The sequence below is a fragment of the Erythrolamprus reginae genome, chromosome Z (genome assembly GCF_031021105.1).
Source record: "Erythrolamprus reginae isolate rEryReg1 chromosome Z, rEryReg1.hap1, whole genome shotgun sequence".
In the NCBI taxonomy this organism is placed as follows: Eukaryota; Metazoa; Chordata; class Lepidosauria; order Squamata; family Dipsadidae; genus Erythrolamprus; species Erythrolamprus reginae.
In genome coordinates, this window is record NC_091963.1 from 114,063,185 (window position 1) to 114,076,232 (window position 13,048).

Below are 13,048 nucleotides of genomic sequence, written 5' to 3' on the forward strand. Positions count from 1 at the left end.
TAAGAGAGAAGGCTCCACGAGTGATAGGATAGCAAGGTAGAGCACTACTTTTACCTGTACTTTTATAATGGCATGCTCCCTGTGCTCCCATCTCACCTCAGCCTCTTCACAACCTTATGCATAAGATTATGCATATTCTTATATTTAGGTTAAAAGAAGGGAAATCCAGTTTATTCCAAACAAAAATATGGCAGTAGTAAATATTCTCTCTGTCTGTCTTTCTCTCTCTCCTTCGCCCACACACACTCACTAAAAAATTTAAAAAGAAAGATGAAAAAGGAACACAAACTAAAGTAAGCAAAATTTAAAAAATGGAAAAAAGAAAACTAAAAATGCAAGGAAGGGAAAAAAACCTAAAAGAAATATAGAAAAGAAAAAAGTTTCAAAAGTAGCTACTTAACTTACAGCAGTTTCAAGCAGGCATTAATTTACCTCTTACACTATGGTTACTACATAATGATCCCTTTTCTATAATACATCATTTCTAAGCATCAGAAGTATAAATCCAAAGTTCATTTTTTTCTGTTTTATGCCAAAAAAAGGGTTGCATAAGGGGTTTCAAATCAGCAATAAAGTTGCAAAGTTTGAAAAGCACTAAATGGTGAGCATTGTGTTTATAACTGCTTATAATTATGATAAGAAACAAAGATAAACTTGTAACTACCTGAATTCTTAATTTATTGATAACAGTGTCAAATCATTTTTTTTTAAATCTTAGTTTGGTTCAATAAGTCACCCATTTGAAAGCTAGCTAGTATCCTTCTCTAGAATTGTTGAAATGTAATTACCATAATTCCTAGAGTTAGGAAAGAGTTATTTGTCTTATCTGTTTCTATCATCCTTTCCCTCCTTATTCTCCCATTTCTCTTTTTTACCAGATGGCCCAACGCAAAATACGTGATATCCTTGCTCAGGTGAAACAACAGCATCAAAAGGGACAGAACAACCAGACACAAGCACGAAGGAAATAGGAAATGACTTGAACCCGGGTGTGTGAAAGAAGAGAGAGAGAGAGAGATGGACAAATGGATGAACAACAATGACAATGGATGAAAACAAAGCCAAGCATAAAAGAATGATGATCTATTTCAGAACCCTAAGAGTGGCTGGGATTCAGTTTACCGTAGTCAGGTTTTAGTAATTTTTGGGGGATGGGTGTTTTACACTATCATGAACATGTCCATGTCTGTTTCCATACAGATGTGGCCTCTCACACAAAGGTATTTTAACACAGTAAAGGTATTTTCATTTGGGGGGTGGGGGAGATAGTTGGTTTAGCAATAAACAAAAAGTTCCTAATCTATTTACTCCTCGGTCAGAATATCAAACAATATAGGATCATGATTTTATCTAGGAAAGCAAGAAATTTACACATGGAAGTATGTCATGCTTTACCAGATTAAGCCTAAAATTTAAAAAAGAACCCAACCCTTAATACTTCCTTTTCCCACCTACCTCCAATAGTTTCAGGGTTTATTTGGGCAGCCCTCTCACCAACATGAATTAGGGTTAATGTTTGAACTTGGCAAGAGAAGGGCAGAGAATGGTACCAGATTCTTTATAACAGCGTCCTTAATAGGCTTCCTGATCTGATATTTTCCAGATAATTGACTTCTATGTGATGCAGTATTATTTCAAAGGTACTTTTTTTTCTTTAAAAGGCCGCTAGACTTATTTTTTTTCTTGAGGAGGCACAAGAAAATGTTTTGCTTTCCATCCAAGAAGCTTCATCAGTTGATAGTGGGGGTTAGAACGATAAATACTGACAAGTTGAGACTGGATGGTGGAGGGATGGAAGGATAGGTTCTGGTAGGGTGGGAGTGGGGTGGAAAGTTTGTATTCCTTTGCAAACATTGGTCATTAGCACTCTCTGGGAGCTATTGAGGTCATTTGGGGGTTTATCTGTGCCCTAATCTAGTGCCCCAATCTAGTTTATCTCTGCCCTAAGCTAGTGGCCTCAGCACCTCTCAGAGAGTGCTAATGGCCAGTGCTAATGCTTCCATTTCTTCCTTACATCCTAGCAGAACATATCCTTTCATGTCCCAGCATCCAATATCAACTGTCCTGACCTATCCATCTCCCTACCATCAGATCTGAGGATGTTTCTTGGATGAAAAGTGGAACACTTCCTTCTTCTTCCTTAAGGAAATAACAGTCCAGTTTTTCCTTTTGGAGGGAAAAAAAGCACCTTTGAGTCTAAGACCTGGATAACTGAGAATCTCCACAGACAGATACAGTATTGTATCCTTTAAAATATGAAAGTCAGATGTCAGATTTTTTTCCCTCATAGTCCAGGGGTCCCCAAATGTGGGAACTTTAAGACTTGTGGACTTCAATTCCCAGAATTTTCCAGCCGGCTATGGGAATTGAAGCCTACAAGTCTTATAGTTGCAAAGTTTGAAGACCTCTGCCATAGTCCTATTAACATGCAGTGGAGCTGTCCATTGTTCTAACCTAAGCTTCCCCATCTGGACAAGAGGGTTTGGCTACATTGCCACTATGGTAGAATGAGTTCAAGAATCTGATTATTTGATTTTCATGTTCCATCCAGTGTCTGGGTTAAAAGATGGACCTGCATATCCTCTGGACCATTTTTGCTTTACAGAAAGGTTATTCATTCATTTAGATTTAGAATACAGTACAATTTCTCTTTTAACACCCATATATCCCCGAGAGGCATCCTATCACTTTAAAAACGATTTGAACATCTACAATTCATTCTACATATTAATACGATATCTTCCCTCCCCCCATTCCCTTCAAAGTTGTCAAAATATTAGGAAAGATTATATTCTTCAAATTGGCTGCGTGTTTCAGTTGTCCTAAAAGTTCATAAAAATGGGGAGGAAAAAAAGAACAAATGTGACTTTTTGGTACTCTTTCCGGGAATGGTGTTCTGGCTCAATTCAGAAATTTATACCAAATCATGAATTGTGGGACTCAAGCTATTTTTTTTTAAATTTAAAAGCTATGCCATGATTTAATATTCCTAATATGTAGGTAATTCATGGTCAGAATTAATACAACAGGCTAAGCTAGGTTGAAACACTAATTCAATGTAGTCTATAAATTCATCCAAATTATGCTTAATAGATTTAAGAGTTTTGTCCAAACAAGGCAATTAGGTTCATTCAGGAAATCCCTCTTAAATTACCGTGGGTCTATGTGTTGTCCACAAACCAATATTTATTTATCTGTTTTCCATTGTTAGTACTATATTTTTTATAATATGGCATGGTCTTGAAATAACTCTTTTTACCTGATAAACCATCTCAAAATTGACCTTGCAAATTGATTTTTAGCCTAGATTTCTGATTTTTATATGCTTGGCAAATAGCAAAACATGATTTTATTGCAAAATAATTTTGTATGATACCTGAATTGAGCCAGGTTAATCCTTAGTTGAGGAAATAAATAGCACATCTGTCTATCCGTCTCTCTTCCTCTCCCCTTCCCCTATTCCTTCTAAATATTTTAATTTGTTAAGCCAGAAAAAGTATTGAAATAATTAGAAAATCAGTGAAGAATACACTTTAATCCACCTAAGATGTATATTCTTAATGAACAATCGTATTTGAATGAGATGATCAATGGAAGACAAAAATTATGGCAAATGGCCATAGAGTTTTAATTCTCTGGAACTATTAATTTGTCAGATTCAAATTATTTCCAGTTCAATGGCTTTACTTTTCATTTTGTGAAAAGTGGCTTAATGTCCAGCAACCCTCTCTCCTAATTTGGTATGTACACATTTTGATAAGCCACAGTAAAGTCCCCACAGACAAATGCAAATCCTATTCCTATTTCACCAGTTTTTAACATTTTAACATTTCAGGACTTTTGCTTCTTCCTGTGGTTAGTACACTGAATATTTTCAGATGAAGTTACACACACTGTTAAAGAAAGTGTGACTTAGGATTTATTATAGATTCTGGAAGATGTATAGTTTCCCCCAGTCTGTTGTTCTCCTGATGCATTTAATTTCAGCTCCACTATTCCTAACTAGTATTTTGTTGGTTGGGAAATTCTGAGGGCTGAAGCCAAACATATTTGGAAGGCACAAGACTGGGGAAAACTGTTTTACATGAATTTTAAAGTTGATACCATGAAACAATGAATTGTGAACTGCAATGTAAAGATAAATAGCATTTAGATCTCCTTCATTTCAGCCTTTCCCCAATGGTAAATCAACTTGCCCTTGACTTCTACTGAACAGAAATTGCTATTACTGCTGTGTGATCTCCAGCAAAAGACCTGTAGTTACTATATTTGGAGAGGTTTGTAGCCATCTCACTTTAATTGTTGAATGGCAACTTTAGATAAAGTAGCGAGAGGTCTGCCAGTCTTGGAGAATCCCAGCCTCGAAAGTGTTGTCTATTTAGCTGTCACTTGAAAATGCCCCATTCTCTTCCTGATTGCCAGGTTCCATGGCTTCCTCTGTCCATGTAATTGTTTCTTCCTCCTCTTCCTCCCAAAATCAGTGGAGAGTAAAAATGCAATATATGCATAAGAGTTTGGGGTACATTACACGTACCTGACTTTGAAACACATTTTTAGGGGAAGTGTGGGACAGTACATTGGTTACAAAAGAAAGATATACCTCAAGGCTACTTGCCATATAGATTCCACAATCAAAGGACCTTAGAATGTAGCAGCCCAAGTCCCCCCCCGCCCCTTGAGAATGGTCAGGGCTCCTGTCCACTTCACGAGCTTCCTGCATGAGACAGTGTTATGGTGATGGGAAAGATTCAAGACAGAGGGCATCACTTGCTATACTTCCTCCAGAGTTTTAATAACATCAGAAATTATCTGTTTTCATACGTTATCCTACCTTTAGAAGAACCTCAACGCTTAGTCATACCAAAAAGGAGAAGTAGTAGTTCCTGTCTTGATTCAGAGAATAACAAAAGGCTTAAAAATTGGTGCATTAATGGGCCATTTATGAAAAGTGCCTTTAATGTGGGCACTCTTGGAGTTGTTATGGGAGCAGGCTTCCCCATACTTGAATGAGTGAAGATACACGAATCTTATGAGTTGGAACAAATAATTATATCATTGATCTTAACTATGAGATTAAAATGGGTGATTTACTAGCACAATCTTACACCTTGGGCATTGAATTCCAAGTATGTACTGGATTGCACTGTAAAGGATTTAATCAGATTAAAATTAGTGCCAGTTTATCTCTGTAGAGGACAAACCAATTTTGTCAGATAATCCACAGAAAAGGAACTAATTACCTCCAGAAGGAATGAAAGAAATAGCAAGCATGCATAGCAAAATTGTTGTTTCTTTTTTGGCTTGGAGGAAGAAAAACAATGGGTCTTAAAAATGAAACCAAAAGTGATTTTTAATGAAAAAAATTGGTGTGACTAAAATAATAGCAAACAACCCCCTAATTTTGAAATACTTATATATATTTTTCTGCCACAAAGTTATTGATTTTCTTTAGGAGGCGATACCAAATATAGACATCAGAAGAATGTAATATGGTTACTAATCCCAGTCACTCTTACTCAAACTTTAAAAAGAAAAAAATATGTACAATATTTACAATGGGTTTTTAGAATTTATGAAGAGCAGGAACTGCTCACCTGGCAGCCTGAGTCCAGAACAAAGTTTTGTCTCTGCATTGACTTGGGCATCAATTCAACTGTTCCTCTAAAGATAAGTTATTTTCCCCAACAGAGCCTTGAATCCTTACAACCAGCACTAATACAACAGGGAATTGATTTGAAACAGTCCACCCAGCGAAAAAATTATTGCATCCTTATCTACCTCAAGGCAGTTTGATCGGTGGACATGGAAAGCTGTTTGCCCCAGAGTGATCATTGCATACCCTGAAAAGCAACAAATTGTATACTTTGCCAAATTAGTGGAAAAATCAAGTTAATGGTTTGGATTTCACGCAGTGGCTGCAAAAGCCCTGTTGATTTCAATATGGACATTCTGTTTTACATGGATTCCTGAGTTTTAGGACTCTTTAAAATGCTAATGAAATAACTTGACACTTGGAAGCGATTCAAGGCATGGAAAGTGTAAACATTAATTCATTTGATTACAGATGTATTGACATAGAGTGCAATCATGTTGCATTCTAATTTTGTAATTTCTTCCTTTAAAAAGGAAACAAGTAACAATATGGGGCAAATTATCCCTCTTCGTCTTGATATATTTATAACTGAACAGAGACAAGACTTTTGTTACATATTGACTCATCGATTGTCCAGGTTTAACAATGTTTTTGCCACTGGGCTGTTTATGACAACTAGCAAATCCAGGTCCGGTGTATTTCCATATGCCTGTTTACCCGAATGACATCTTTGAATTGAAGCTGAAGTGGCTGCATGGATCTTTTTGTTTACACTGAAGCGGCTGCTTTCCTTTTCCCCCCTGAAATCTTGCAAGAACAGGCATGTACAGAAATATCAGGCGTTGCTTTGTGTTTTAAGGGAAAGGAGGGGGAAAAAGAAGAAAAAATAAATGAGAGAATAATGGAGGGGAAAAGCTACCTCAAGGTATGAAGTTACCTCAACAATTGTTTTGTTTTTTGGGCTTGCTGATATTTTATATAAAAGCTGATAGTCTTGAATATTTTATTTTTTTAATGAAAAGAGAAGTTACGTTTCCTAATTTCTAATGAGCCAGAAGTTATTATGCAGGTCGGAAATGTTACAAGCTCTTTATGGAGAACTGCAGAGACTTCAGATGTAGCGGAAAAGATGGCAGATTTTTCCCACTCTCAAATTTGCAGCTTAATTTTACTTATATCTAAAATTCAAATTATAAATTCTGTCCGCTTAAAAATTTGGCAAAATTAAAACCTGTGAATTTCAGTGTCAGTGTCCAGGTTGTTAGCATTTGTGTGAAAAGAAGCAGCTGCCTAAAAGGCAAAGTAATGTGGCAATCTTGAGGGTGTAAATTGGCTAATTCTACTTAAACATATTTAATTTGGAAATTAGGGTGAGTTTCTTTGATTAGCATAGTTGATATCATTCTGTGGCAGTTGGCATTCAGATGTGTGATTTTTCTCTTTGGCTGATTATCTGGTTTATTAAAACTGGTTTCTTTCACGTATTTTTCAACACTTGGGGTTGCTCAAATGCTGTTTGAGCCAAAAATGGCATTATGAGAACAAAAAGGAGACAAATCTCATGAAAGTGGTTTGTCCATTGGATCTCTATGCAGAGAGAGATTAGCATCTCAAATATTGAACGACAGTACCTGTATACAAAGAAAATTGTAATAGATCATTAGAAACTTATGAATGATTTTTGCATATCTTTTGCGTGTTGAAACGAATTGAAGTGTGCTTAGGATTGGAAAGCCACAGATGAGGTTTTTAAATGAAAAGTTATAAAAATATTCCAATTAGAAATTACTCAGTTGAGATACGTCCTTGCGTTTGTTTTCACTTGACCATCTTTTCCGCTATATTACTGTGAAATATTCTACAAAGATTACCTCAGTTTTACTGAGGAGAAGCAGACCATTATTTTTTTTAGAAAAAGAAAAGAAATGGCAGCCAAACTTTCTTGTGGCTTTTTGTACCTTCTTCTTGAGGAGAAACTGCAACTCTAATTGCCACTCTTTGAAAAGTACGGAGCTGGGCAGGTTTAAATATTGAATTTGTTTTATATTCCATTGCACTTGTAACAGATAAACCTCTCTACATGTAATTTTAAAAAGCAGTGGTTGTAAATGGATTCACAAATGATTGTCTTAAAATTATTCTGACCCAGAAGCTCTCCAGCCAAATGCAAACTGGGTTCTTGAGATATCAGATATATTGTTCTTAAAAAAATCACCATCATTTTCCTGTAGATATTGGAGTTTGGGATGAGTTGAAAGCCCCAATGCCTCTCCCACTGCTTTCCTAGTTGGAAAACATTGGTATTCCTATCAAAACTTTTCCCACCCATCATAAATAAAGACAATTATAAAATACTGTTTATTTAAGACAGTGTGAGCTATATTATAATGAACTCTAAGTTAAGAAGAATGGGATAAAAAGAACGCTACCTCTAATGCTCTTGTCCCCACAGGAAAAGATGTAGGGGGAAATGTAGGTTTCCTTTCTTGAAGATCTCTGACTTCTCTTGCTTTTAATACAGACTTGCATAGTTCAGGATTTTAAAAATTATTATAATTCAGACATCAGCCATAGCAAATAAGTTGGCTTTTTTCCTCAGCAGCAAGCAATTTTTGGTATTCTTTGAAAGGAATGGGGTGGGTGGGAAAACATTTTCCCCTCTCTCCTCTAGTGCTCTTAGCATCTAAATGTTGCTGTGTTTTCTTTTTTTTAAATTCCAGCTATATGAAGTGTTTGGAGTGAAGACAACTTGCATTATCCAAATGAGCATAACGTTATTCAAGGGGTGGGCAGTTTTAACAGCCTGGCTTTAGGGTTCAAGCTGTAGGCATTACATGAATCCTATTAACATCGAAGAGGATTTCAGTTGCCTTGAATAGGAGGCCTTTGTCCTACTGAGGGTGCATCTGTTCTTATTCATCTATTAAGTGGAAATGATGCAGTGGTTGAGTATGATACAAAGCTTGGAGGGGATTGTGATTATTATTATTTTTTTAATGTGCAGTCATTACCGTTTGGTCCTGCCACACTGTGATAGTGGCCCCTTTGCCATCGAATTGTGAGTTTTGCAGACATTTCTCATTTTGAATTGGATCTTTGGACACTTGTGTTAATGCCAGTGTAACTATCAAATTCTACTGGATGCAGAAGCCTTCTCGTGTTCTGCTCTCAAGGCTTCAGATGAGATTAGGAACTCAGGGTTTGGCTCTTATTATCAGCACTTATAGCTTCTCCCTCGACACCTCAATTTGCTGCTATTTTCTGCCATTGCTTCCCACATTTCTAATGTCCAAAAAAGATCAGGTATTTAGTAACTGAGACAAATGTTGGCCTTAAACTCCACCACTTTATTTCAGTTTACAATGTGTATTATGTCCAGGTTGGTGAGGGATAATGGGAATATACTCATCAAGACGTATGTTGATGGACATACATATTTGCAGCTTTATATCAACGGTAAACAAAAAAAAAGACTTATCGGATAATATATAAAACAAGGGTTTGTTTTTAAGTTTAGTGTTAAAGAATCTGATGATTTGGAAGACTGCCTTTTTTTTCTAATGTAGTCTGAAAGTGGCTCAGAGAAAATCTGTAACAAGTTGTCTTTTTGTAAAAGATTACTTGACAAGCCAATAAAATCCTTATAAACAAAAAACAACTCTTAATTCCACAGTACCTCAGCTATCTCTCTTATCTTAATCTGGATAGTTGGATGGGTTTCATCTTGTTCATCAAAAAATATAGAAAGACAACGTTGTGAGTTGGGTTTGATTGGACTTAACTGCTCTGATCATCTGTAGCAGCCTTCTGTTTTCTCCAGATGTGTTGGACTAATGCCCATAATCCCTCAAGCAACCTGTCTGCTGGGTGGGAGCTGTAGAGATTGGAAATTCTACACATCTGGGGGCAACAGATTAAGAAAATTACTTCAAGGCGTTGCTGTGTACTTAATGCCCCATTATAGATCATGTTGATGGTTTGTGTTTTGGTCTAGGTCTACTCCATCATAACCTCCTGTCTGGAAGCATTAAATCAGCCACTAAGAACTTAGCATATGGCGATGTAGAAAAGGCCTTTCAAAAATCACTTTTGAGTTACAACGAACTAATAAGAACTCTCTCCCCAGGATTTCACGTAATTGATTTTCTTTCCTCAAAAGGCTTACTATAATTGAAGGAGAAAGGAGGAGCAGAAAGGCAGAAAGTCTCAGGAGGATAACCTTCAAGGGGTTTTGAGGGCAGGTAAGAGAGCTGTGTGGCACAAACGACCTAATATTGGACCTTCTATGCTGATGTAGGCATGTTTTAAGAACGTGTGTTACATAAGCTGTCTCAGGAGGCTTAGAAATTTAAAATTTTCTAAACTTGGAATGTTATACATAACAAGAATAATCTTACTTGGAACCGTGTTTTGATTGCACTTCACTTCAGTTGACTTGGAACCAAATCCAGAATATATTTAAATAGGTGCAGTGCTTTTGGAATCCATGATTTCAACGTAGGTGAATGAATGTTAAATTGAGCCTTCTGAAAATTTTTTCAAGATTTTCCAGAATTAGACTTTCCAAAGAGATTAACATGCACAAAAATCTTCACAACTAGTTGCTTTACAATTAAAACTAAAATCTTAGGAACTATACCCAAAGCAACGAAGAAGGAATTGGATCAATCCGTTTGGAGAAAGACGCATCTAAACTGATGCATGAAATGACATGAGATAATGAGATGTCTATCTCGTATTTCCAAAATAATAATAATGAAATGTAAAAGACTCCGTTACAATTTTAATTCTTCAGTGATGTACAAGGGAGAATATAATGATAACTTGTGCAGTGGGTAAAGGCTTCACTTGGCTTCATGATCTGACCATTTTAGTTCTGCTTTTAAGGATGCTCTTGGCTTCTTTTGAATTGTAGACAGTAACTCCATAGTTTTGGATAAGGTTCTTGTCCAACCCTATTTAGAGATGCCTAAATTGAATGAAACATTTTTTTTTGCATATTTGACCATGAAGATTCTATCTTTCTCATTCCCATTCCAATACAATAATACTCTATGCATCCAGTTTCTTAGAATATTAATTTTACACATCATCTCCAATTTATTGGCCTCTGTAGAATATTAATATTGTTATATGCAGTTAGCAGCAAGCAGTGCCTCTGTTTTATTTGGCAAGGTTTCTATGTTACTCAGCCTTTTGCCTTGAAATGAAGTATCATCTGAAATTTTAAGGTCTACAGATAAGTTAATGCTCAGGTTTAAATTTTAAAATTCTCTCCAATTAGTGCCAGAAAACTGGGACTCTTTATACCACTATATGGTCAAAGGTAGCCATTTCCCCAATATCAACATACTTCAATAAGAATTTTACATGAAATCGCTCAATTGCTGACTGACGTAATAGTAATAAACAGAAGGAGGATAAAAAGTTTTATTTGGATGCAACAGTCATGGAAATGGGCAGAGAAACTATAAAATTGAGAGAATTAGATTTATAAATAGAATAGAATAGAATATAATTTTTATTGGCCAAGTGTGATTGGACACACAAGGAATTTGTCTTGGTGCATATGCTCTCAACGTACATAAAATAAAATATACATTTGTCAAGAATCATGTGGTACAACACTTAATGATTGTCATGGATAGATTACTGGTTTTCTAAAGAAATTCTCAAAATTTCTTGCCAGGTTCTGTGATCATTGACATGGGATACAAAGTATTATTTTCATAAGAATGCTTTTCTTTGCAAGCCTCATGGTAATTTATGAGAGCTAATTCAGTGCTGCTTGTGCTGGCTGAGGCCTCATTAGTAATTCTGTCTCTCTTGTATCTTCCTGCCAGTCTTATCTAGGGAGACCCTCAATAGGGTTTTGCTGCCCCAGCCTGGAGATAACAGGCAACTACATCTGATTTGCAGCTCTCCCAAAGCAGCCAAAAACATTAGATTTACATTTTGAGGAAAAAGAAAGAGACTTAGGAACAAATGCTGGTGCATCTTTTCCACCAAAGCACAAATTCTGTAGACACCAAAAGATTTGTATGTGAAGGCATAATGGAGTTTACTAAGACAGTTTCCAAACAAGGTCATCCATAAAAGCAAAACATTCCCACCTGTACAGTTGGTGAATCCAGGAATTGTTTCATGGCTGCTGCACTTCTGAATTAGCATGACTGTAAGGTAAGTAGAAGGAGAAGTCATGCTGTGTGTAGCCAAGGGATGGCTACCAATCATTTTTATTCAGCGATAGTGTTGAAATTCAGTTGCTGAAATTCATGTTATGCTTCATGCTGGCTTGTTGTACAAGCCATGCTATTTTATTTCTTAGATAATACTAAGCCATAAATCAGATTACAACTATAATGTCTGGTTTCACACATCATAATACATCAAATTGAAACAAGTAACATGTCTTAGTGCAATGTGCAGACACAGCCAAAGTATGTGTTTGAACCATATACAAAGCTAGTAATTTATAATGCCTGGCTTATGAAGTGGTTACATTTGCAGGCTATAAATTGCTCTCTTTTTGCACAGCTTTCTAAAAACCAACCCACTCTTTAAAAGCACCCTATTCCCACACTTGATTTAACATCAATTTGAATCCTGATGCTTTATTACAGGATCTTATTTTTAAACTTTTGACTTTTTCAAAGATAAAATACCTCTCCAACTTGATTGTTGGTGTACAGGCACAACAGGGCAACCGTTTTAGGCATTGTATTTTTGTTTGTTTGTTTAAAGCCTTGTCCTTCTGAGACGGTGGAGTTGGCTTTCCTGCAAAAGTTTATATGTTTAGCAATTTTCCCTGTTCCTGCGATGACATTTATAATATGGAGTGGCTGTGATTGTTCAGTTAAGCAGTTGCTAAAGGCAGTGTGTTGGATGGAGACAGTCCTGACTCCCTAACTGAAGCAGGCTTTTCTGATTTGCTCAATTTAAAAGGAAAAGAAAAATGAAAAGGACATTCTTCCCATGAAATTAAATAACTTTTAGCTCAATATATTTTGAGCTTTTAATTAACTACACTTAATGAAATTTCTGATTGATAGCATCAGCAAACACTAGATTCCCTTTTAAGAAGAAGAAGGGGAAAAACATGTCTCTACATAAACTTCAAAAGATAATAGGCATTTATTAATGAAAAATACGTTTTCCTTTAGCTGTCATTTATCTTCCAAAGGTAATGCTGCAAGCTGTGTGCTTTGGATATTAATTTCCTAAAAGAAGCATACTTAAAATCTCTAACATCTATACAAATGTAATCCTTGCAGCATGGACTAGGGAGTTAGATCCAGATTTAGTAAGTCCATTTAAATTGATTGGATTTAAGTTAGATTCAGTGTAACTACCACTGATTTAATATTTCTGCTTTATGCATAGCAGCTCAAGCTATTTGGATCCAGCTTGGAATCAACTCATTCTAATTTTTACTTGAAAGGGTTAGCTTAAAGA

General features: G+C 36.0%; 1 protein-coding gene across 1 annotated transcript in view; it reads left to right on the forward strand.

Moving 5' to 3' along the window:
* IGF2BP1 (insulin like growth factor 2 mRNA binding protein 1) overlaps positions 1-9,248 on the forward strand; it is a 108,738-nt gene extending 99,490 nt beyond the window's left edge. The window contains exon 15 of the mRNA XM_070767491.1: positions 879-9,248. Coding sequence (XP_070623592.1) covers positions 879-971 — 93 coding nt within the window. The 3' untranslated portion in view covers positions 972-9,248. The remainder of the gene's footprint in view (positions 1-878) is intronic.
* Positions 9,249-13,048: the final 3,800 nt, after the last annotated feature.